This window comes from Calliopsis andreniformis, chromosome 1, assembly GCF_051401765.1.
Source record: "Calliopsis andreniformis isolate RMS-2024a chromosome 1, iyCalAndr_principal, whole genome shotgun sequence".
NCBI classification, from domain to species: domain Eukaryota; kingdom Metazoa; phylum Arthropoda; class Insecta; order Hymenoptera; family Andrenidae; genus Calliopsis; species Calliopsis andreniformis.
Genome location: NC_135062.1, coordinates 7,130,357 through 7,156,107, shown reverse-complemented (window position 1 = coordinate 7,156,107; position 25,751 = coordinate 7,130,357). Strand labels below are relative to the sequence as shown.

The window sequence follows — 25,751 nt, the reverse complement described above, 5'->3', positions numbered from 1 at the left end:
TCATAGTAAACTAAATAAACAGTATTTGTTAGTTGACATATTTTAAGGAGTATAATTGAACCAATAACCACAAGTTTTGTATAAATCTCTATTTATTGCTAAAAATGTAAGAGAATATTAAAAAATAAACATTATAGTAATTTTTATCACTGTTAGAAGTAACACAAAAAAGTTTGTTAATTAATTCCTTCAGAATAAGTAAGTCGCTACTTTGTATTTGAATAATAAAAATATGCCATCGCTTCATTTCATATTTATTATCATCAAATATTTGAATAAACATTTGAGTACAAAATATAAGGTATAAAGTAAACAAAATATAAACAAATACAAAATTATACAAAATATAAGCTTGAATTCTACAAACTTCATTTTGTGGCTATGCGAATGACGACATGAATTAGAGAGATGAAATAAAAATAATTATAGCAGATAGTTCCGGTCACGCTCATCTGCGTGAATCGTTTCCGTAATTCGCCGCACTGGCTTTGATAAACGTCTATACGTGATGGGACTTCATCATTCCCATGAATTTCCCATAATTATATTCCTGGAACTAGGATCGTTAATACTCTGTTTCATGTAGTGCCTCATTTGTAATTTATTTTCACTGTCGACCGAATTTTCGGGAAATGGCAAATCTTGATGCAAAATTACCGCGACACCTTGCACTAATTTTGCCAGAAAACGACAGACGATGTGTCGTTCTCGTGAATTTCGCGTAATTATACGCGTGAAGCGGGTACCATGAACACCCGTTTCGCATGGATCCTCGTTTGCAGTTTGTTGTCCTCTCCATATAGCTATTTCCGTTAGACGATAAAATTAATAGCATTGGTTCGAAATTTCGTATTACGTTTAGGTGTGTAGTGTATACTTTACAAATAATTAAGAATTGTTTTGTGGAAGGAAATTCTATTCGACTTAAGGGTCACTTTTGGTGGTACTTACAATGATTTTTTATCTTATGTCCTACAACTATCGAGGAAATTAGTATATGAAACAGAATAATGCTTCTGAAGAGATAGCTTCTTGCAAATATTCATTAACTGAATATTTTATTTGATAGCAACATTGTTTATAGCACGATTTTTTATCTCATCAATTTTAAATTTTGTTGTAACACGAATAAAGCTGTGTTTTTATCGGATTTTATTCTAAAATATGTATACGGAAATTAATATGATATTGTAGGGAGAATTTGTACATATGTACACTTTTCAAAATTCGAAAGAAAGTTGTCGGCAAATATTCAATAGAAGAGATAGCAGATTCAAAACTTGATAGTATCAAAACTTGATATTAAAATAAATTATAACATAATTTTGAATTAAGATCGATCATGACAGTGTCATTTCTTCGCTTGACTTTAATTAAAGAAAAAAGACTACAGTAAAAGCTTCCAAGAAAGCAGTTCCATTTTTTATAATACTTTTTCACGTTTATGATCCACTGGAATACGAGAATACGAGGCCATAAACTGTGATGAAACTGAGACCATGCCTATTTTATCAGAAAATAGGTAAACACCAAATGTTTCTGGAAACTCGCACATCGAAGAAAAGGAAAAATAAAATTGATGAAACTGCGAGATCATGCATTGGTTTGATCAAAGAATCACAGACATTGAAACAGTCTCATTGGCAGAAAATCTAACATAGAATTTTTATCTAGAAAGATAAAAAACCATGACAAAGTTATTTATTTATTTATTTATTTACGTATGAGACCCTTTATCATACAAATACAGCTAAAAAAGTAAAATATTTAATTTGACAAAGATCTGAAAAGTAAACAGAACAAAGAAAGCTTAAATATATGTCAGAGCGATTAATATTAATTGTTGTCCTATTATTACAATTGAATTGTTCATAAATTGTCTATATTATTTATATAATTGTATACGTCTATCCCAAGCCGATTGTATTACAAAGGAAGCAACAAAATATCATCAAAGAATATTTAAAACTAAACGTATCGACTAATACTATTCTACAGTATTTATTATAAACTACGCAAATCTAAAGAATTTCGAACGAATAGTTCTCACAAAGTCTAACGATTGTACAGCATGTTGTTCGAATATCCGACAAACAAAATGTTCTCGCTGTGCTGTTCAAGCCTTGAAATGAAAATCCAGCAGGATGCCGCGTTGACTGGCTACATTCGACGCTTTGTGTTCGTTCGTTCAGGTATCAGCTTGGCCTATGGTAAACGTACGAATCGATCCACAAAGACAGAAAGCTGCCGCATGTGGAATGACGCGTTGAATTGAAAGTGTCCGGCACTCAAAAAACGATTAAGTTTTTCAATGTCTTTTGGGAGCAAGTAGATCGTGCTACATCCATTCATTAACGCTTCATTGTCGAGCGTGCGAGGTTGTACTAGGTCCTAATTGTGCAAAAGACGAAATTGTGAGACCTGATCGAATTGAATAAACAGTTGAATGGATGAAAGAAAACGAACCAGGCAATGCGTCAAGCGAACGATAATTACCGAGAACGGTTATGAAGCCCTGCTATCGTTTCTATTCGTTACAGTCTTGTAGCTCGTTTTCAGCAATGGGATTATTAAATGGAACATAGAAGCTTTTAAAACTAATTTCTGTGTCAATGATTTGTATTTGGTTTGTGACAAATAAAAGTGAAAAGAAATGGTAGTTCCAAGAATAAAAATAATAATCCTGGATACATATAGTGACGAGTTTATAAGAGAAGGCACTATAATTGTTACTATTGAAAATAAATTACGAGAAAATTTTGTTCTACAACTAGTAATGAAAATCCATTAGGATCATTATCTTATATTACAGTATCCTTGTTATAAGCCTATTGTATTTACTACATATTGAAATTATTTAAAGCTAGCTGCATCTTCAATGACATCGAACTGGGTTACCAGTGCAAACTAAAGTTATAACAAAATTAGAATTTATCTTACGGTCCAAAGTTTTCTTCAGTAGAAAACATCCACATAAACGCTATAAAGAGGGAGTCTCTAGAGCTGAAATTAAAAGTTTCTCAACATGGGTGCAGCTTGTATAGCTGAAATCAGCTTGATTAAAAGGGTATATTAAGCGATCTATAAAAAACTAAAGAAAGTGTTCAAGCGCTGTCTAAAGGAGTGAAACGAAGATGAAACAAATAAAAACTTTGACAGAGGTACTAAAGCTATCGGTTCGAATGTCCAGCTTCTGCCTATGGATACGCAGGAATGTTTTGTTTCGAGAGCATTATGAGAGCACTATTCGTAGAACCATCCTTGGAACTCGCTTTTTCTTAAGTTCTTCCACCCGCATCTGCGAGGCAAAGTTTCCCGCGGAACGTGAACTTTGAAAATTATGTCCTGAACAGTGGAAAATGTGCGGAGGACCTCTTATTATATCCATGGAGTAGAACATGAAACTGCAAACGCTACTTTCCCCATATACTTCCGATAGTTTTTACAGCAAACGAACGCTTCAACTTGTTTTCGTTTCCGACTATTTTTTCTTTTTACGAATGTATATTCGCGTAACTGTGTTTGTTTTCGAAATATTGTATTTACCTTTTAACGTTGGAATTACCAGAACAGTTGAAATGACTAGTGTGATTATTCCTTATGCACACTGTACTCTTTATAAATATTCGTTTTTAAAAGAGGATGATAATACTAATTACTTCTACTGTATTAAAAATATCTGTTCACTATATTTATGTATATTATATTAGAATGTCTGTTGGACATAACAATGTTTCAAAATGACGCAGATCTAAATGCTTGTTTTACATTTTTCCACAAAAATTAACAGCAGTAATTTACAAACTGATGAAAATTCGTTTCCTAGGACCATTTTTTATAAGTATTTTTTGTGTCAATTACAAGATAGGTTTATTCAATTTATATATGTTGTCGCTCTGTTTAATTGTGCCTATGATAACTAAAACAAGTTTATGTTTGTAGTTATATGATATGCTAACATGTTTCGATTTAATCGCCACGAGATTGGTTCTTCATGAATATTTCTGAATTACCAGTTTCAAAATGCATTCGATCGCAATGAAATTGTTGTTACTCTAAATGTGGAACATGGGATATTACTCTGAATCGGTTTTGTTTGTGATACTGATTTCAGATAAAGTATTGATCCTATGGTATGCATGTTAATAAATATTGAAATACTGAACTCTAGTGATCAGCAAATTGTACACAGTGACTCAGGAATTTGATTATCTGATTACTAAACTTGTATCGAATCAAATGTTAAAACCGGTTTTAAAAGATTCAGTTATGAAACTACACTCAAAAGCACATATTACAAAACTAGTATCTCTAAAATCCATTTACCTGTACAATATTCAAAATGTACAAATTATTTTTAAAATAAAGCACCTGACATCCACTATAATTCCAAATACCAAATTATTGCGAATATTAGAAACATAAGCTTGTTTTCCATACAGTAGCATTACGCCTAGCGCGATGTGCAAGCACGAGTCAATTTCTATAACTATATGTATTGCTCCCTTGCACGAGCAAAATGACTACAGCCAAACAAATTGAATACCCAACTACTGCATTCGCAATGAGTGAATCTAAACGTGTTCGATCATTAATAACTTCCCCGTTACGCGATCCCTGGCGCCAAGCCAGCGTGAACAACCTTTAACACGTTTTGGATCGCAACACAAGCACCTAGCCGAGACTGGAATTATTAAATCGCGTCATGTATCGCTAGGGAAGATACGAGTAATTGTTTCGAACCGTTTCTGCCTTGTCCCACCTCTCTGCGTTCGTTCTAGTCCTCGACTCCGAACGACAGCTAGCAGGAACAGTGTATCGGCGAAGCAGTCGCGTTAATCAACTGCTGGCTCTATTTTTCTAGGTAAATTGAAGACGCCATCGACAAACTGCCTCGCTCCCTCCCCAGGAATATTTAACTATTTGCCACACGGACCAGATCCTGCTTTTATTGTATGTCCTGAGCAGTTCACGGAACATCCCTGCTTGCTCTGCAAATAACAGTCTGGTACACGTTTGCTTTCGCTGCTGGTATCCTGACCCAATGTACGAGGATACGCCCCGTTGTCGTGCCGATCGCGCGAGGGAAAAAAAATAATACTGTTTATCTGGTCGAGTTTGCGCTGACCGGGGGAAGCGGATTAAAAAATGACAGGTGCCACGCTTGTCATCCCGCTGGAGGAGAAATGAGGATTATCGATTCCACGGTGTGCCGCGCAGAAATATTGCAGGTGTAATGAATTCGCGACCAGGCCGACCAATTCGAATGAATGATTTGTACGATTGACAAGCGAGAAACAGAATGCATAAACTGGCAACCTTCGACCAGCCTGAATCCTGCATATGTTACTCGCGGCTCTGTTTTGTTTGATAAGGATTACTAAGGGCGTGAACATTAAATTATAGACAATGTCGTCTTTCAGAAGGTTATCTTAAAGAGCAATAACCATTTGAACCAAACTAATGTCAGAATTCTGTACCAACATTTAATCAAGGTTTAAGTTAGCTATTACAATAATATTGGCTATTTTGTTCTTTTGCCTTAAATTATCATATGGTTAGCTTCTAAGAAAGTAGAATAGGAAGTATAAAATATTATTTTTTTAAATTAAATTTATTTTTTTAAATTATCATATGGTTAACTTATAAAGAAAGCAGAATAGAAAGTTTAAAATATAATTTTTTTTAACTTATTTGAGAGAAATTTTAAGAGTCCATTACTAGGGGAACTACTCCCCTCATTGAACCCAATAACATATAAGCAGATTTATTAAGCAATAAATCAGTTTTCCATTTTCAATGTACACTATTTCTTCAGTTAGCCAGAAAAACGAAAATTTACCAACTGAACTTCTAAATTTAGTTTTTTCAAAAGGGAAGCCTTGCACGAAGAAAAATGCAATTCAGATTTAATACTTATTTTCAGTACGTAATCATCCGCATACCTTATCTTAAGGACAGAAAATATTAGCATATAACATCGTAGATATTAGCTCGCGAAGCTCAGAAAGAATATTAAACCACGTCTCGAATCTTTTAACAAAAAACGGGAATTCATCCCTTCGAATATAAAATCCTCGTCTCAGTTCCTGGGGATTACCAAGATTTCTCTACGTAACATTTCGATTTAAGTCGTCTCAAAGCTCCAGTGGAATTTAATTGTTCATTTTCATCCCGAGTCTAGCAGAATTGAATGGGTCGCGTCGAGCTGAGCCACGCAAGGGAGGAAAAAAAATACAAACCGTGATGCTACAGTTATAAACTGGTCATGATACATCTTGACGCATTCTGACGTGGAATGAAGGAGGCGAGCGGATACGAAAACTTCTCTCGCTTATTATAAAGTTCCACGATCATCTGACTTTCCGCTTGGCTACGTGCCCCTCCTCTGTATTTCGCGCGATTGTCTCCGCTAGTTATATCTCGAAGGAAACCAGTTACCTGTCGAGCAAGGGGATGTTTAATGAGGTCGTTTTATTGCGGAATGTTTGTGCAACTTCTCTGTAACCTTATTCATCGAGGACGTCATTATCCGTTTCGGATCAACCATGCTGAAGGGACAGCATCCGACACGCTTTTATTGATATACCTTCAATAGCAGTTGGTCTTTGTAAAAAAATTTATCAAAGCAGGAGACTTTTTCAGTCCTTTTAAAGAAGATACTTATTGACAGTGTCTGAATGATTCATGTACGTCCTGTAATATAAACTGGAACTTATTAATGGCAATTGTACTGAAAGTTGTTGATAATATCATGGCATCAGATAAGTAGTATGCTGAATCAATTCCTGCGCTAGGAGCTCAAGTTTCTGTTATCAAAAGAATGAGGGGAATTGAAAGTAAAACTCGTTTGCTGTCAATATGTACAAAATATGATTTTTAGATTGATTGTTTCATTCCTGAACACATTAATGGTAATTGAAATATTCATGAAATAAGTCGAGCCATTTAGAGACAGGGAACTGATTTCCCGTTTCTTCAGTCTGCTGTTTCCTCTCATAGCCACCACTACTCCTTTAGGCCCGACACCTTTTAGTGCTGCAGGTCTTGATTCCTGTGTTCTCACCAGCAGTGAGAACATCACTCACTCATCAATTGTCTGTTCGACACACGTCGCAAAAGATCTAACCAAAGGATGGCTGAAGAAGTAGAGCATGCTTGGTATACATTCGTATATACATATACCAAGGAGGAGTTGTAGTATTAAAATGCTCTGGGCCTGAAGAAGTGGTGGTGGCTGTGGGAGGAAACGGCAGAAGAAAAGGGAAAATCTATTTCCTGTCTCAGAGCGGCCTGACTTTAGTAAAGTAGATCTGAAGTCTCAAGGATCTCAGGGCTCATTTATCTAAGAACAGATATATTTTTCTTAAGAAAACTATTTAGATTGGTACGAATTTCATTCTAAAAGAATGAAAAAGAAGAGTCAACAAAGGAGTGAAATTACTCTCCAAATGCTTCCATCCTTCTAACGCTTTTTCTAGAAAGACTGACAAGGTAGAAAACATCTTGGGGAAAATTCTGCTACTGTTTGCGTTGTTAGATTAAACAGTCATAAAAACGACTTTTCTGTTTTCCTAGTTCACTTAATTTTGTTTCATGCCAGAGTCAAATTTACGTTCCCACTATGCAACATTTACTCGATTAAATATCTACAGTGGGATAATCGATTTGATAATGTCTGAAAAAATTATCTCTTACTACCGAAATACAAAAACTAAAATGTTTACAGATCAAATAAAAAATTGTATGCTCTAAGATAATATAATATCGAAGTTTGATATGAAATATTTCTTTTATTACTAAACGCTATTCTCGCTTCAATTAGGAAACTCTAACAATTTCCCGTATCTGGAGACTGAAAATCGAATAAAAGTGATATAATATAAACACTATGAAAGCAAAAAGAAATTTAGAATGTACAATCAAAAGCCAGAAACAGTAGAGTTTTTAATATAAATCTGCTAATATTTAGAAAAGAAAGTGACAGTGATAAAAAAGTTTACCGAAATAAGATTGAAAGAATATGTTGAGTGAAAGGAACTTATAAAACCATTAAAAGAATTATTAATGTCATGAATGATTTTGTACATGTTTCTGAGTTCCAATCGCAAGTTAGAGAAATAAATAACTTACTATTATTACAACACGCAGAACAATGGGAAATACGATAACAATGTGAAAAAGGCGAATTTGCTTTTACAATTGATCAATAGTAATTATGCACATTATTAATTAGATGAATTATTGTAATTATACGTACAAAATTAATTTGTAATTCCCTGGTTTACGATATTTTCGCAATAACTGCTCGTATTTTATGACGTTATTGATATAAATACGTATGTATGTGTAATTAGATTGAAGATGTCTATACAAATGTATACAAAACTATTGGGAACACTGTAGAAGAAAGAAAACCTGAAGAAAGATTGGATTCATCTTCTAAATATTATAACGTAAATTTTTAATCTTCTATATATTATTCTTCTTTATATGTTGTATATTTTTACATGTAACAACACCATTAAAATTGTACATGCATGCATAAACATTCGTAATCGATTTATAACATTGAATTGACAACATTTTTTATAACAGCTTAATTATTCCATAAAACTGTCCTACACAGTGATTCTACTTGCGTTCTGCATGTCTGACCATATGGTGATATATTCTACTGACAGGGAGAAAAACGTGTCATAAACCCAACCAGCGCGGCGAGAATCATAATCCACTTTGTATTCTATTTAGGCTCTCTTGCCACGCTTTAAAATATCGAAACATACATTGTTTATATCCTATATATCTCTAATTTCATTATACACAGTTAAGTGCTACACCGTGCGTTATATTCTAATTATAATTTAAGTAGCTCTAATTTTATAAACAACACGATTTAACGATACCCAAAGCGGTAATTTCAAATTACAGTGATGAAATGTTGTGAGAAATTTTAGGTATATGAACATTTTATCTACATGGCAATAAAAACGGTCTGTTTGTGTAAGCATTTTCCGAATAAACGTCCATGAAATATTATAAACAATTAATATTAAACGAATCACAGCTTTTTACTGAAATATAATAGAGACATATTTTTGTAAAGATATTTTACTCTTTTACCATTTGAAAAATTCATGTGTGAAGCATATTCCGTGCCCAGCAGCAGATGGATTAGTGAAATCGGATCGGATATTCTGAATATTTATAATTCGGGATGCGTAGTTGATTTTTTTACGTTTTAGTGTATTTGTTAGTCAAATCGTTCTATGCGGAATTCAAACTGAACCAAATAATTAAACGTCAAGCCTCCGGGTGATAGTCTATGACAGTCGATTAATGATTTTTTTATGTATAAATATCACCGTCGAAAAGTTCCTGTTTGAAATGCAACTTTCATCAACGAAAATTAAAGTATTAATAGCAATCTGTAGTAATTTTGAAATAATCAAGTTAAAACATTTTCACTGTATTTAATTACATGTAGCTTGAACAATTTTTAAAACTGATTAAATTACGTGAAATATATACAGATAATCATAAAAATCTAGATACAGTTTGTGAAATTGAAATATTTGTAAGACATATTGTCAGAAGCATCTTTGATGACATTACTTTATGTTCATTAATATTTACTTGCAAATTATCCTACCTTAATATTAATTTACATATTTTAGTGTTAAGCAATTTAATATTTACCCTATAATGAATATTATTATATTTTTTAAAAAGACGTATTATCAATGAAATGTCAGAATTATCATCTTATAACCCATCATTATCTACAACTTTTATTTTTTGGAATATTAGAATTTCAACCAGATATTAAGCACAAAGGTACGATCTGAAATATCGAGTATAAGCAATGACCTTTAGGAAACATGTACGTATGTGTCTATCCTACTGTTTTGCCAACATTCCAACTAGTTCCAAGGGGATCGAATAACACTCTGATACTACAGTATGTTTGATAGCTGCTAACCGCGTTCATTTCACAGATCATTGCCTATCAAAGAGAGACTCTTAATAGGTCGATTGTGCAACTTATACTATTCAAGTCTTTAATTTCACATTGAACTATCTCCATTCAACAAATCTCGCGTTTCCTTTGCATAAAAATTAAACACATACATATTTTGATAAGCAATCATTTTTCAATTCATTATATTGAAATTATTCAGAAAAATAATATTTCAAATCCCTACAACCACAAAATTGTTTATATTAAAAAACATTATGTAAGTATCTCCATTGTATGTTTTGTGTAAGTGGACATCTATTGATGTTGAGCTCATAGTAAAAGATAAGAAAAAATATGTCGATGTTACTCAGAATTTAGCAGTGTTAGTTTTCTATGACTGTTTTTATATCTAGAAAGCAATTTCAGATGATTTACATTGTTATTGCAAGGTCAGCCATGTTATTTTCTGCAATAGATTATAGATGTTGTACAGTAGCTAATCAAAATAGAAATAAAGTATAAAAGTTATGTTAATAATCATAATATTTTTAACTATACATTTTTTCATCAGTTAAAACGAATGAATGCACATTGAAGACGAAGTAATATTCAAGTTATTAAATTCACGACACTCAATCCTTTATTCCAACGAAAAAAACGCAGATACAAGAACCGCGAAATGAGTCACGTGAGCAAGAATGACGACATGAACGGGGTCATTGAAGTCCACCATTTCGATAATACCTATGAAGGGCTTTTTAAATGAAACGCTCGAAGCGCGATTGTTATGGGTCGCGGGTGGTTTAGGAACGTACGATTTACGAGCTTCACGCTTGCTCGACAACGTAAGAACATCTTTGTCCAACGGCAACAAAAGCGTTTGATAAATGTATGTCGGACGGTGTCGCAATGGCACCTATTGTATCAATGGCTGAATAGATGAGCATTAAAGTGAAGCATTCAAACAAAGTGCTCGTGGTGACTTTTTGCGGACCATGCTAACGTTCGAGTCTCCCTTGCGAAAGGTTTAGTGACGAGTCGCCAAGCAAAGGTACCACAGCTTGGTCGCTTTCGTCTGTAACTCTCCTTTTCTGGCAATTTTCACGTTGCCTACCAAGAGAATTTAAAGGACACGTTCCGAGTTCAGTGGGCGAAAAGCATCCTTCTGTCTCTGTGACCAAATCCTCTGCTGTTTGTTTCAACACTGTCATTGGTAATTGCTAAGTGACTAGTTTAGCGAGATAAAGTTCAAGAGCATGAGATAAATAAGTCAATAAGTTGATCCCCCAAGCGGTTGCGCAAATTAACTCTACAGTATGAGTTAACTTTCCCTGTTTCGTTCCAAATAGTCTGCCTTCATTTGTTTACATTCGATTTGGTCAAGTCAGGCTCGACATAGAAGCGGCTTACCGAAGAGCGATCTCGAGTTACACTTGACACAGGATCACAAAGGGTTAATCGAATCAAGAGGCCTCTCTTGTCCTGTACCATTCAGCGAGACTTCTTTCCAGCTTTGTATAATACAGGGTGACTCTCGCTAGAGGACTCAAAGGCAATGTCATTGTCAAAACACCACAGCGGAAACATTGTACATTATTTATGCGACCTGTTAACAGTTCCTCACCATAAAAGACTAATATCGTTTTTTAACAGGTCAATAGTTACTATAGCCGATACTGTCGTGTGAATGTAAGTGTATATTTAAAACAAGAGTGCCTGAGAAGTGAAACTAAATTGCTTCGACATTTATGAGATGGCACTGTCTTTGAGTCCTATAACGAGAGAGTAACTTTGTACTTCCAATGAACTCCTTGCGTTCTCTTAATGAATCTATTCTAATGGAAACAGTTATTTTGCGATGCTACGAAGCGATGCATAATTGTGTACAGAATTCCTGATGAGATATTTCGATACAATATTGTCCCACCGAGTCATGGGTTTAATAATAACCCCGTATTCGTTCCCCGACATATGAGCGTCGCGTTCTCGACTGAGTCAGGCACAAAATTATATCAAAGCGACGCAACGTTACTCAAATAATGGAAACCCAACTCGTTACCCTATAGACAATCGAATTGAATTATCGCGTATATTATTCATCTCTGTTCGCTGTTTCACGGTAGGGAAAAATCATTAAAAGCTGTCATCGTGTACGCACGAAACGTGTTTTGTGTCCCGAATCGCGTAATCGCTTGAATTGCGCATCCACTACTTTGGACAAAAATTTTCAAATGGAAACGATTCAGCAGAATTTGTTGTAATTCTGCAAATGACGTACCAATTTCATAAACGGTGTCTGTGTCAATGATAAATTGATTATTTTTCTCTGTTCTATTCTCCGAATCGCACTAATCATTTATGTGAATCCAAAAATGGTATGAAGTTTGATATCACCTCAACGAAATTGATAAATACATCAAAAGAACAGAGCAATAAGGAGAACTTACTGATAGACTTCACTTTTTGAAAAAATTTCAATTTTATCGTCAAAGCATGTGTTTAGCAACCAACCTTTTATAAAGTAAAAATTTGCGTATATAATTAGGTATATTTACTGTCCCAAAATAATAAAATTCTGTTAAGTTAACAGTATTATTGCATCAAAAAGTGACAGTCAAAGATGTAATGTCAGAGATTTTAATGATATTAAAATATGTTATACAGCATTGTCTTTATGTAAGCTTCTTTGTACATTCGTGTTTGATTTGAATTATTTTCCCACTATTAACCACAGATTAACCCCCTATATCCTATCGTATGGATACGCATATACAAATAGTATTATTTCTAATGACACAGTTTCTGAACAATTCCTAATGGGTTAAGAAGATTAAGAAATCTCTCTAAATAACACATTTGAGTAATGTCTACTTACTTGATTTCAAGGCATCCTTAATCATGCTTGCAGTTGGATCAGTGTACACTCGCACATCGAAGTCAAGCTTCCCCAATGCTTCACTAATATCCTCGCAATCCTTCTTCGACCCATTCCTCTTTGTCATTGACTTGAACTCGATATGATTAAAGATCAACGCGACACCTCTTCTTCTGTGGTTCATGTCGTATACCTCAGAATGTGGTTCTACTTTGCTTCGAATCTCCTTTTCGTTCACGGAGCCATGAGAGTTTCTAGACAATAATAATACTCAATGAATATCAATCAAAAATTGATTCGTAGATCAGGTAAAGGGGCCTAATTGGGATGCCAGGCGAGCAGAACTTTCTGACGTCACTGCAGTAGGAGTAGGAGTGGGAGAATGACACTGCCCGACTGTATTGGCTCCCCACACTCCCCCACTTCCACTCCTATTTCAGTAACATCAGATAGCTTTGCTCGCATGGCATCCCTGCTTACGCGTTACTAGGACCAGGGTTGCTTTGAAATTCTTGATCGTGAAGAGAAAGCGAACCCCCCACACGTCTCATACACCTGAAATCACTAACGAATTCCCTACTCCCCCTACCATTACTCGAGAGTATGTACTAGTGAGGGAACCATTGGGATAGAAGGGAACGCATTGTCTAGCAACACAGCACAGCAGTATCCATCAATCCCAATGCTCAACGTCTAATGACAGTCCCCATTTCCTCTCTAACACGAACTTCCCTTCAGAATCTCAAAAAAACCCTGACTTCTATCCAAGGGGTGCGCATTGGGCAATCGATTTATCATTTTCTTAAGTACCTTATCAGAGGCTTATCGTATGTTCATCGCTATTGAGAGCGCATGTTCAAAGGATTAAAAATTGTCTATTAGTCTTTAAAGCCTCCAATTCTTATTAACCGCAATGAACATAAAAATAATGACTCAGCTCATGAAACTCAGTACTAACAAATAAGTTAACTCTATTGGCACTTTATATGTATACAGGCGAATTCAAGTGTAGACTGCACACAATCCCGTCCGGGTTTAGGCTAAGCCGATTACTTGGCTAGTGTTAACTAGCAATATTACATTCCTCTTCCCAAATACATTTTTTAGGGGATTTTTCAGGTACGATGCACACGAATGATTCACACAATGGCTAGCATGTGCAGATTGTCCAGTTTGATACTGAGCCATGGTATTTCTCAACGTTGGAGGTCGATACACTATTAAAAAAAAAGGTTAAACCGAAAGACACAGTGCACACGTAAATGGAATCACCTGAATATCTCCAGCATTTATGAGTATATGAAAAACTTATTCACAATGAAATAAACTGTTCAAATGGATAAACAGAACCATAAAAAGTAAATCGTTCTTAATACCACTTTTTTCTTCTTTTGTTTTTTGACATGCCATGGATATTTATCTTTTTCCAGATGGAATCATACACACATAGACTCCTTTAAAAAGTGTTATAAGTAAAAAACGTTCAATCTGCAGTATACAACATATTTCTGTATATAGATTTGTCATCGTTTTTAGTTGCAGGAGATAGAATTTAAAGACTATTCTAAATGATATGTCTTTAAAAATGCTCTAACTCAATAATTTTTTAAATACAAACTTTTTTTTGTCTCCCTCCAGAATTTTATATTTTAAAGTAGAGATAGTTGCTCACAAGACTATGTATGTCATCTACATTTTTATTCTATTTTAAAGAGAGTTCAAATCAACTCTGGCTGTTTGAATAAAATATTTTGCTCTATAGATAATTAATATATCCTGAATACACGTGGTCATAAATCCATGAGCATGTATAGGAAATTACATGTACATAATTTGATGAATGTGATAGTTACTGCAGTTGTCGCATTTGAAATTTTATGTTATATAATAATGCAAAAAGAAAATACAGATTACTATTTAAAAAGTGGTTCACAAGATCCAAAAATGCATGAAGAAACTACTTTGAACAGAATTTTTTTTTGGTCATTCTTTTTTTGTCCCCTTTCAATAATTTCCTATACTCCAGACAGTTCTTTCGTCTACATACCTATAAACACTGAAGATATTTAGATAGTACCATTTACGTAGCCCACCTTGTATAACAAAATGAAAATGCGAACTTCTCGTTCAAATGTACATGTTCGAGTACCAACGATTTTTATGCTACTCATAAAATATCGAATCTCGAAAGGTTACGATACGATGGTTGGAACGCAGCCATAACCGCAACGTGTAACAAATAATATTCACAACAATGGTCAGAAAGCTGGCAGGAAATATACAAGCTCAGGAACTTTCTGACATTTATGCAATCGTAGAACTAATGAACGCTAGACCAAGTGACTGCATATATTCTATTCAGTTAAATTCTAAATATGTTCAAATGCAAATAAGGTCTAGATGTTCCAAAAATTGTATACAAGCAGAATTTCCTGAAAAATAGCAAAAAGAGTTTCATTTTGAATTCAATGTATTTCAAGAGTTTATATGGTGTAATTCTATAACTTACTGAATTTTGTAAAATTTCATGGACGAAAACAAGGTAGAAAGAGATATCGGAATAGAATACGAATTATTGTTAAACTAATCTATAAGATACAGAATTCCTTCGTTATAAGCTTTTCTCTACATCCATGGCGTTTTGAAATTATTTAGCCAAATGAATTTTACTCGTTATCTGGTATTGCTCATATCTGAGATAAAACTGCACTGACATCAATACATGGGTTAACTTCAGAATCACACCCAGCAGTACAAGCTTCTCAGTCAGTTGTAAACCTATAGTTGTAAACCTTTATTTGAGAATAAAGATGATGCTTAATCTGCTTCGTTACCATTTTTTACACTATATGTATATACTGTCTTCATCAATTAAAAAGATACAGAATTTACTGTACGATACATGATATTAATCCTTTTACATTCACGGACGAGATAGTTCCCAACGTTTTATGCTATGAACAGGATAAGCGTGCCCCGTATCTGTTTTTCAGTTTTTATGTTTATACATTAAGATTATAATTATAGTTTCCATTAGTATTAAGAAAAGAATTATTAAAAAGGTATTTAGCAACGAAAAAACATTTATACTACAGAGCAAAGTAGTTTCATAAAATACTACTGTTTCGTTTTGAAGCTTTACTTTGCTCTAGAAAAATATGCATTGTCTGAGTTTAGACCTAGCTACCAACGAACAATTTTTATAAGCTATGCTTCTACACGTGTTAAAGAGCTTGAAATGCATGCTTATTAATTTCTAAACATTATAGTGGTCATCATTGTCATTGTTGTCAGGGGGTACCTATCCATTGCACACAAATACGATGGAATTCTATTGTTGACCCTAACAGTAGATATGATAATTACTGTTCTCTGCCATGAGCTTCGTACTAACTATAGAACCACTCGGTTTTTCATATTTCAAGCACATATTGGCAATCTTGAAACACTTGTAACTAAAAAACGAAGCCTCAATTATGATTTCGTTATTCCTGACTTTTATCTAATGTTGATGTCCAAAATCACTCTCTAATTTCTTCACCGCCTCTATCCTAAAATCTTGTAGGATAATAACTGTCACCTACATCGGTTAACTCTCAACGAAGGTTACAAGTTGCGTATTTGACTTTTAGTAGTTGTAACACCGTGTAACATAAGACAGCAGAAGCCTAAACATCAGAGTTTCAAGCGACTTCTATGTAGAAAGATCTGAGGTCGAAACTTTGGGTGTTAGATGCTGTTACTACAGTTGCTAGAAGAAAGTTAATATTAACATTATTTCTAGCACTCTCAAACTCAAACTTACTGTTGCAAGTTTGTTTAACCATACTGGTGAGATCATATTAACTTATTAAGTATATTATGCGTCTTCTTTTATAACAATACAGTGAATTCTTTCCATCATTCATATCAGCATGTATGGCACGTAAAGATACCGAGTTTGAAAACATTAGAAATTTTTATACACAGTTATATTAATTTCAAACACCGTCTTAGGGATTCTTTAGAGAGGCAATAAAGAGGGATTTCACTCGTACAGCAGAAGGAGTTGTATGCCTTGAGCATGCTTGCAAAGCTGCTACCCAGAATAGCAAGAGACGCAGTGCACCACGCTGCAAAAGCAAACTTGTTGGTTCTAAAGAGCAGAGCATAGGAAAGTGTTTCCAAATGTAAAATCAAAGCTAAGAGTGACCTACATTCTTGCTTGTACGGAAACTCGCCACAAAGCATGCTATTATTTTAGCTCCGTGAATTAAAAACAACATATTTTGGAATTCTTGCTTTAGGGTCTGTTTTATTAGTCGTCAGATTTGTGACGCATGTTCTAATTTGTTCTTCATTAACCCATTCGCGATTAATAACGTATACGTATGGAAGGTTACCTGCTTCAGTCAATATGTACTTCTCTAACATACAGTAGGATCTCAGTTATCCAAAGTACCATGAGATTCAAGCCTGAAGCATCATCTTGATAGCTAATTTTATTTTTTCAGCAGACCACCATTATGTCACTGTTCAAATCTTAATCGATGTCGTACTGTACCCTTATTACAGTTAATACACATGCGCAACTCGAAATAACAGAAATTTTAAATATTCGAAGATTTGGTTAATCGAGTATCTACTGTAATATTAAATTGGAAGCTTTACTTTGAAGGAATTAAACAAATTATGGGAAGTCTCACGAAGCAGAGAGACGAGTTGACTAAATAGCCTTTATAGATTTGTATACTGATTTGCAAAGTATCGTCACCCAATCAGACTCATTAATTAGTTTTCATTGCTTCTGTTAGCCATTTTGCCTCTTATACTTTTGCAACCTACTTTTTAATATACATATTAATTTTATATGTTACAACACGAGCTCAAAATACATACAGTATCAGAGATCAATTCGTACCACTTTCATGAGATCCCCAAAAATAGACTGACCACAAAATATGAACAGGGTTTTTTATTTAAGTATTTATATGCAAATTAAAATGGGTTAGCTTCCACGCGTTTAGAACAAACAACCCATTTTTACTCGTTAGTGAAAATTGTCTGCAAACATATATGTATAGGTCGTTCACAGTTTGTCGTATACAATTCATTAGTGTGTTCTAAAACTAAAAATAGAATTCGAATGTTATGTAGCAGAAAGTCCCAAAATTAAGTAATTACCTATAACAGAAATATGAAACGTGATGGACAATATATTATATCTTTGTTTCTGTTTTAAAGTGTCATCAACCTATATCTACATACTATTGAATTTATTTTAAATTGAAGTTCCTAACATTGACTAATTTTTTCACATGCGATATTGACTCTCGCAATTGATTTATTTCGAGAAGATATTATTATATTATAAAGCTTTTCTTTTAAAATGCCCTAGAAATATAATTTTAACCTCTTGCGATCATAAGATCGAGCGTGACTGGATACAGTGTGACTGGATACAGTGTTACAGATCGCCAAGGGTTAAAGATATAAAGTTAGATGATCCAAGAGATCTCTATCCAATCCACTGCTGAAAGTAATGTCCATTAAGCCAATTTTGTATGCAACACGCGCAATTTCTGGCCACCTCTCTAACAACAATATCAACAAACAACATAAACATCAGATAGGAGTATCTTACCTTGCCCTGTATTGAACTAAGAGAAATAATATGATATTCTCCACGTTTCATATTTTTGTTATAACTTCTTCATGATACATTTACGGATTTCTTGTCACATAACATCGTAGCATTATCTTAATCTATAGAACACATGAGCAAAGTTTGTATAGAAAGCAGCAGGACCTCCTGCACAGTATAAAAAAAGAACAGAATGTTTATAAAACATAGAGGTACAGTATATGTAAACAGAAATATGTGACTCTAGGTACCAACCGTTTCCTATTCTTACTATGTTTTGCTTTCCACTGCAACAGTGACCCTAAAAATATGAAAAAATATGCAACGTCGAATTTCCATTCGAAATACGCCACAGCTAAACGGTGAAACGGCGAGACGACGTTTACAAGCAAGGTAAAACCTTCAGAAGAAAGTGAATTAGGCTATTTCGCGGTTTCCACTCACGTACATCTTCGCCACGGACGGAAAGTCCTGCTTAGAGGAGAGAATCAGTCTGTTCTCATGGCGGATGTGAACACCGTCCATCGAATCATCTAACGGTCAATTTAATTTGAAGTTAGATCGGACTTCTGTGCTAAGGAACTTTTCGTAACGTTCCTGGTCGTTTTATCGCGGGTTCAAGTTGCCCTCGTAACTTCGTGTAAACGCGCATGTGCAGTGATCGAACTTCCTCCAAGAAATCGGGGCTGACCGTGATTACTGCTACTTCCAGCCTGAGGAAGAAGTAAAGTGGCTCTAATACTTTACGCGCGAACGTGGTTAGTGATTCTGTGATTGGCTTTCGAAGGTTGTCGACCCCCAATGCAACGGAATCCTTTTAGCTCATTCATTAATTAAAGGCAGATTTAGAGACTCCACTGTCGCGTTCTTTGATATTATCTGTTTCATTATTAAAGCCGACTGTAGATTTATGTTACCCATTTACTGAAGAGCCGAAAACCTGAGAGTCCTGATACTTCTTTTAATACCACAGCTATCGTTTAAGCCAATCTTCGATGACTCACTACTGTCTTGAAGTATTTGGACATCTAGTATAGCATGCAAAACACCAAAATCATACCAAAGATGGCACTCAAAATGATGATTCAAATGAGTATATAAATTAAATTAACCATATTTTTAGTGGACATTTAATGTACAACATAAATCAATATGTTTAAGAAAAACCCTATACTTCCTACAAATTTTAAAATTCTAGTTGTAATTTTTCGTATAGCTAGTTTCAAATATACATATTCTTTAAATATATGTAGATATAGTTCCTTATATGTTAATAAAACTGCTAATTTTTTCGTAATTTACTTTGTAGAAGTAAAGTTGCGCCCACTAAGTATTCATCGAAGGATCTATAACTGAATTCGCAAGAAGTTCCACAAACTTTGTCTATTTAAATAAAAAGTAATAACGATAAAGATAAAGCCACTTATGGATAAATTTATCTGTACATTTCTATCTTGTTCATCCTCGAAAAAATGTAATCCTGATTCCTGACGTTTCAACAAGTCCGTCCGTGCATGCCGGCGTCAGCGACTATTAAATGCGAGAGTCGAAAAAGTTAACGAACCGCGTTAAACATCTCAGAGCGAGGTAACTTTGAATAATTTGCGAACACGCCGGTCTGCTCGCTGTTGGAAGCACACGTATCAGCTGAAACTTCCAGCGAAGGAAAAGAGAAAAGAGAAGAAGCCAAGCGTCGAATTTCTGTGAGGCACGAAATGTTGCCAGGCAGATGGATCATCCTTTTAAGCGGCTCAAAATACCGTATTCCTGGCTAAAAGACTTCTCTTATGAATATAGACACGTTGACAAAAGCATTTGCGCACGCTGCCATTAACGGCGAGGGTCGATTGACAAAGGCTACCACAGCGTGCTCCTAAACTATTTAGTCGTAAAGGTGCGTATCTGTTGTCCATTACCAAACAAGTGTTCGTTGGTTGAAAAACGAATTACTGTATTATGACGTCTCCTTTGAGCTCGGAGAAAAGGTTCTGCAACCGGGGATTTACAGTTTTAATATCATAAATTTAAATTCCAGGACGGTGACGATGCTGTTCCCACCTGATTGCTGTGAAAGATCCTCTTTGAATTTTTAATGTCGTAGTCTGTCGGAATGAAATTGTCACTTATGCTTCGTTTATTTTATTTAAATAAATAAATATTTATTTAAATAAAATAAACTTGTGTGCTCACGTTTTCAAATATTCAATACTTTACACAAATTTTGCTTGTAGCAGTACCTATATGTATAGGTTTAGTTGTAACATTGATATCAGAAATGTATTTGGTTTTTGGTAGAGTTTAAATTACATATTTGCGATAATCTACTCTTTAAAATCTGCTTTATTTACATAATTTTAAATAATATAAAAATGTTAAGATTTTTTTGCTACGTATTTATCCCTTTCTCTCCTCTAACGTTTCAAAACTTTCAGAATTTAAATCCACTCAGCCTGAATGTTATTTCAATTTTATTTTTATCACTTTTTGAATTATAATTTTTCCGAGTAAAAGGCAATTGTTATTCTGATGGGCATTTAAAATTTAAATCTTCACAAGAAAACACAGTTATTCCGCTCGTGCGGTAGTGATTTTAATAGAAACAGCAAAGGATTAAATAAAAAGAGAGAATCTGCTGTCTGGCCGGTGGAGAATAAGTAAAAAACAGTGAGCGCTGTACCAGAACTACCAAAAGTTACGAAATAGAAGATGTAGTAATGTTAATCGTAATAAACTGATTCTTTAATTTCAAAAATTTTTAATAATTCTAATCATCTTTAGGTTTGACACGCAGTGGCAATGACTTATTGCGCGACACTTTTATCTATGACATACTGACGGTAGCTATATACCACACATCAAGTTAATTTTACATGATTCTTTTATACGTAGAGTCACTTTTTATAATTGTCATGTTTATTTAAAATTGAACACTATATTATAACTTTCGCACACCAATTTTAATACGAAAAGGGATTCTATATTATTGTGGTGTTGGTGTTTCGCTATTCATTTCCAATTAGCTGTTCTGCTTATGGATGTTGAGTGGCGGTATATAAATCTGAACTTGTGAAAACTATTGGCGGAGTAGGATTCCTTTTTAAACCAGCCTAATAACTAAACAACTAATTTGCCTTTATATCTAGAATTTATCTTTTAAAAGTGTCCAATATTTTCTTAAACACGTTGTTAGTATATAAGCAATGCAGAGAAGACAAATACTGTGTCCGAATATAATGAGATAGCATTGTTATGACTCAGTCACAAGAGGAGATAGCTTCGCGTGTTATCTCTGATCATCCTGATCTTATCTAACGTTAATGGCATTAAATTGACATGTGAAATTCCTCTTGTACATAGTATTTTAAGCACCTTCAAACACGGAAACACAAAACAATTTCATTGTTAAAATGAACTTGAAGTGATGTATGAACTAGTTACACTTGTTAAACAGTAAACTACAGTTAAAGATCTCAGTCAGGAACACACTACATTTCTTCTGAAAAATACACATTCGCAATTGTATAATATAATACGTTCTTTTAAATTATCAACTTAACTTAAGGCTGAATTTTACTTCAGTGCACACAAAATTATTGACTTTTTTGTGTATTCTTACAGTATTCGAGGAGCTGAATGCTAAAATATCACTTTTAGCTGTAGAAATTCTGTAGTTGAAGAGATATGCACATGTAAAACTTGATGACTGTAGCGTATTAGTGTAGTTTCTGTAGTTACTGCCTATAAACAAACCATAGACTGAGCACAGGAATATGTAAACAATTCTCAGAACCTTAGTTTTATCAGTTACGTGTCAAGATCACAGTGTAAGTGTGTGCTATCGATAAATATATCAATGGAAGCCGAAGTGTGATCGGTATCATGGTCATTTCGTTTCGTGTCTAGTTTAGGTTACCTGTGTCCACTGGGCCAAATTAGACCCACTGGGTCGTTATAGGATGCTGGGTCGCCTGAAGGATGTATCATATTCTTTTTTATCCCCCAGTTAATGTGCAACTTGTTTCAGCAAATATTAGGTGAATTACTCTATCACTTTGATTAAATTAACATGAAGGTACTCTTCCAATGGATTATACCTGAGTGTGAACAAGCTACACTGTTGTCAGGATGTTAGGTTGTTTGGGTGTGTTTTATACAGTCTTCTTGTGATATTCGTTTTAAATATGTTGTTTGCCAGATTGTTTTGGTATTTGTTTAGTTGGGCCTTGTATCTTTTCGAGAAGCTTTCAATTTGTTCTTTTACTGTTTAGTTTCTAGGTTTACTGTACGTGGTACAGATGTACCATGGAGCATTGACAAACGTGCGTTGTATCTGAGATTGCATTGTTTCAATCTTTTTTATGTGGCTGTTAGCTGCTAATCCCCAAAGCTGTATACCGTATGTTCAAATCGGTTTGACAATCATTTTGTATATGAAAAGCTTGTTTTCAGGACTTACTTATGAAGTCTGTTCATGAACCAGTACATTTCCCTTCTTTTTGTTTTTATTTGCTCTTTTTCTTGTATGTGCTGTTTCCATGTTAACTTTGTATCTAGATGCATTCCAAGGTATTTTACTGTAGATATTTCAGGTACATTTATATTATTTAAAGTTATAAGTGGAGGTTTTTTTTAACGAGAATGCGATGTGGTTGGATTTTTCTTCATTTATTTTTATTTTCTATTTCTTGAAGTAGTCTTGTACAGGGTGTAAGAATTTTTGTAAAAATTGTGTGGAATTCGTTTAGGCTAGATTTTTTATACAAACACTATCTATTTATTTCTAATTTTACAAACGCTTTTGTGCTAGCAATAAAACAAACCTAATGTCATCGCTGATCGTGGCGATCTGCCTAAATTATCCATTTCACTAAGGAGAAGTAACACCCTTCGTTCAAGTTGACGTGACGTCGTCATAATCTATCAACTACGTCAAAAATACTGACGTTTACATGTGTCTAACTTTTTAATAGATGAACTCCTGCAGCTAACAGTATTATTTTTTGTCTCAATTCGTTGAACACTAGAAGAATATAAAAAAAAGTTAATAATTTTAGGATGCGCTAAAATACAATTTACCCCTGTTACTAACTGGCTTAAAACGAGACTCAGTTTCAAAGTACCCTTCTGACCAATAAGTTTACTATTTTCAGAATATTATTATTAGATCATAGTTTAAATATAAATCTATATTCCACTGGACTATTATTATCAATTTGAATAATAATTGAGATTCTACTTCATATAAAATTTCACTTTACCCATTTATATTGCGCCGTTAACGTCTTCTAACGAAATTACATTAATTTCATCCAAACGTGAAACCTGATCGTCTCCTTTTTCGTTCTCGCGCTTGACGTTTAAATTATCGTCTTTCCTTAGTTTTCCACGGTGTTTCGAGGACAGACCGTTTGGTGTTGTTACTCAACGAAACTGCGAACGGAGAAAACGTTTTCTCCGAGAATCGCCTGTCGTCGTTCAATATAATCGCGCCACGGGAAAACGTTCAGCTGGCCATCGATCTTGTAACAAAATGGTAAAACGTCACTCACTTTGGTTTGTTGAACGGCCATGCGTCCACTGTGCTCGGCGTCGGTTTGTCCGATGAGGAAGCGTTTGACTCCACTGGCGGTATTTCCTTTTGTGCGGGCTGCTCTTTATTCTTTCCCGGTTGCCTTTCGTCTTTCGTTGCCTGCGCTCCCTTCTTCTCCTCTCGTTGCTGCTGCTTTTCACTCATTTCGAGGTGCCTTTTGTATTTCGTAGAGTGCGCGTCTGTCATGTCTGCGACCACTGACACGGGTGACTATCTACGAACAAGGAAGACGTACAATTTTATATGGCATTATCTTATCAGTGTTCGACAAATGGATGGCGGGGAATTATTATCGATGATACGTCTACAGCTTCCTTATCGATGGAATTCGCTGTGAATAGGTGACGTTAGTTATAGAATGTTCAGCAACAGATGAGAGGAAACTAGAGAAGTGATTATAAACATCAAAATATGACGGAGATTAAGAACAATGAAAGTGCAATACAGATAAATACGCTTCTGTAACCTGGCATTCATATCGCTATTGTATATTGATGAAGAGCAGTGATTGCTATAATAATCATTGTCCGTGAGTCCTAGACTTTTGTTGAAGCTACGTGAGGCAAGTGATTCTATGCATCAGCCACTGTTTCCTTTAAACTTTAAGTATTTATCATTAATAACAGAGACTTAAATATAATTCAATTATTGCTAATTATCGTATCATTTAGATATCTAGATTTTAGAATGTTCCCTTCAATGTTCTCCCTTATCTGTTGATGAGAATTCTTGGTTCCTAGTAGGATCTGTCTACACACATGAGCACATAATTAAAAATGTCAAAAATATATAAGTATAATACCTATAATATAATGAGTTTTATTACTTAACTAAACAACTCTTTATAGTATGTACTTCAAACGTTCAAACTACGTATCATTAACGTCGTCTTTCGACACTAAAAATGAATCATTCGTTACGATATGTGTTGCAAACTTTTATCTCTCTCATTACCCGGTTTCTGAGGCTCTGAGAAAAGTTTTTGCAATAGACAGCTGTTTTAATAAAACTTTGCGGTAACGAGCAGCTACGGATAGATACGGTTCAATGCATATCAAATGCAGAATTTTAGAAATGGAGGATGCTAAGTGCACAGCAGAATACCTATGTAGTAGTGCAGCAACTGTGATTGGATTTCAGTTATTCTAATTTTTTTACTAAAAATAAAGATTGGAGTAGAAAATATCCCTACGTGTATCAGGTAGTGATATAAGCTGTTTACGTGAAAAACCAGGAAATTGGGTTGATGTTTCGCCTGCATCTGTATCGTAGAAATAAGTTTTTCCAAAAGTAGGATACAACTTACAAATGTTATTCTTGTAGCATAAATTAGTGAATTTAAATTCATATTAATAATTACGGTAAATATATAAACATATTTGAAGGAAGAACAATTTTATGAACAAAACGTGATTATTTCGATTCTAATTACTCTAAGTTACTTTATTGACGGTAGCACACTTTTCATTTAAAATACGATAAAATGGCGACAAAAAATATATCTTGGCTTTTTAAGGGACGTTGTAAAAGAGAAGCTTTACTCTGCAAATTCAACGTGAAAGGAATCACGAGAAAGTTGCATAAACTCTATGAAGTCACTTGAGTTTGTAAAACTTTTTAGTACAGAAAGCAACTTCAGTTTTTTAGTCCATTCTCTAATATAAAAGGGTCCCCGGGAAAAATCAATTCAGGGATGTAAAAA

At 34.4% G+C, this 25,751-nt stretch overlaps 2 protein-coding genes across 2 annotated transcripts in view; one reads left to right on the top strand and one right to left on the bottom strand.

Annotated features, from left to right (window-relative positions):
- LOC143180134 (caspase-1-like) overlaps positions 1 to 24,235 on the bottom strand; it is a 58,056-nt gene extending 33,821 nt beyond the window's left edge. The window contains exons 1-2 of the mRNA XM_076379670.1: positions 24,009 to 24,235; positions 12,837 to 13,090 (exon numbers count right to left, since the gene is read on the bottom strand). Of these exons, the coding sequence (XP_076235785.1) occupies positions 12,837 to 13,090; positions 24,009 to 24,235 (481 nt within the window). The remainder of the gene's footprint in view (positions 1 to 12,836; positions 13,091 to 24,008) is intronic.
- Positions 1 to 25,751, top strand: part of LOC143183370 (alkaline phosphatase) — a 367,206-nt gene that overhangs the window by 241,553 nt on the left and 99,902 nt on the right. The gene's annotated exons all lie outside the window — the stretch shown is intronic.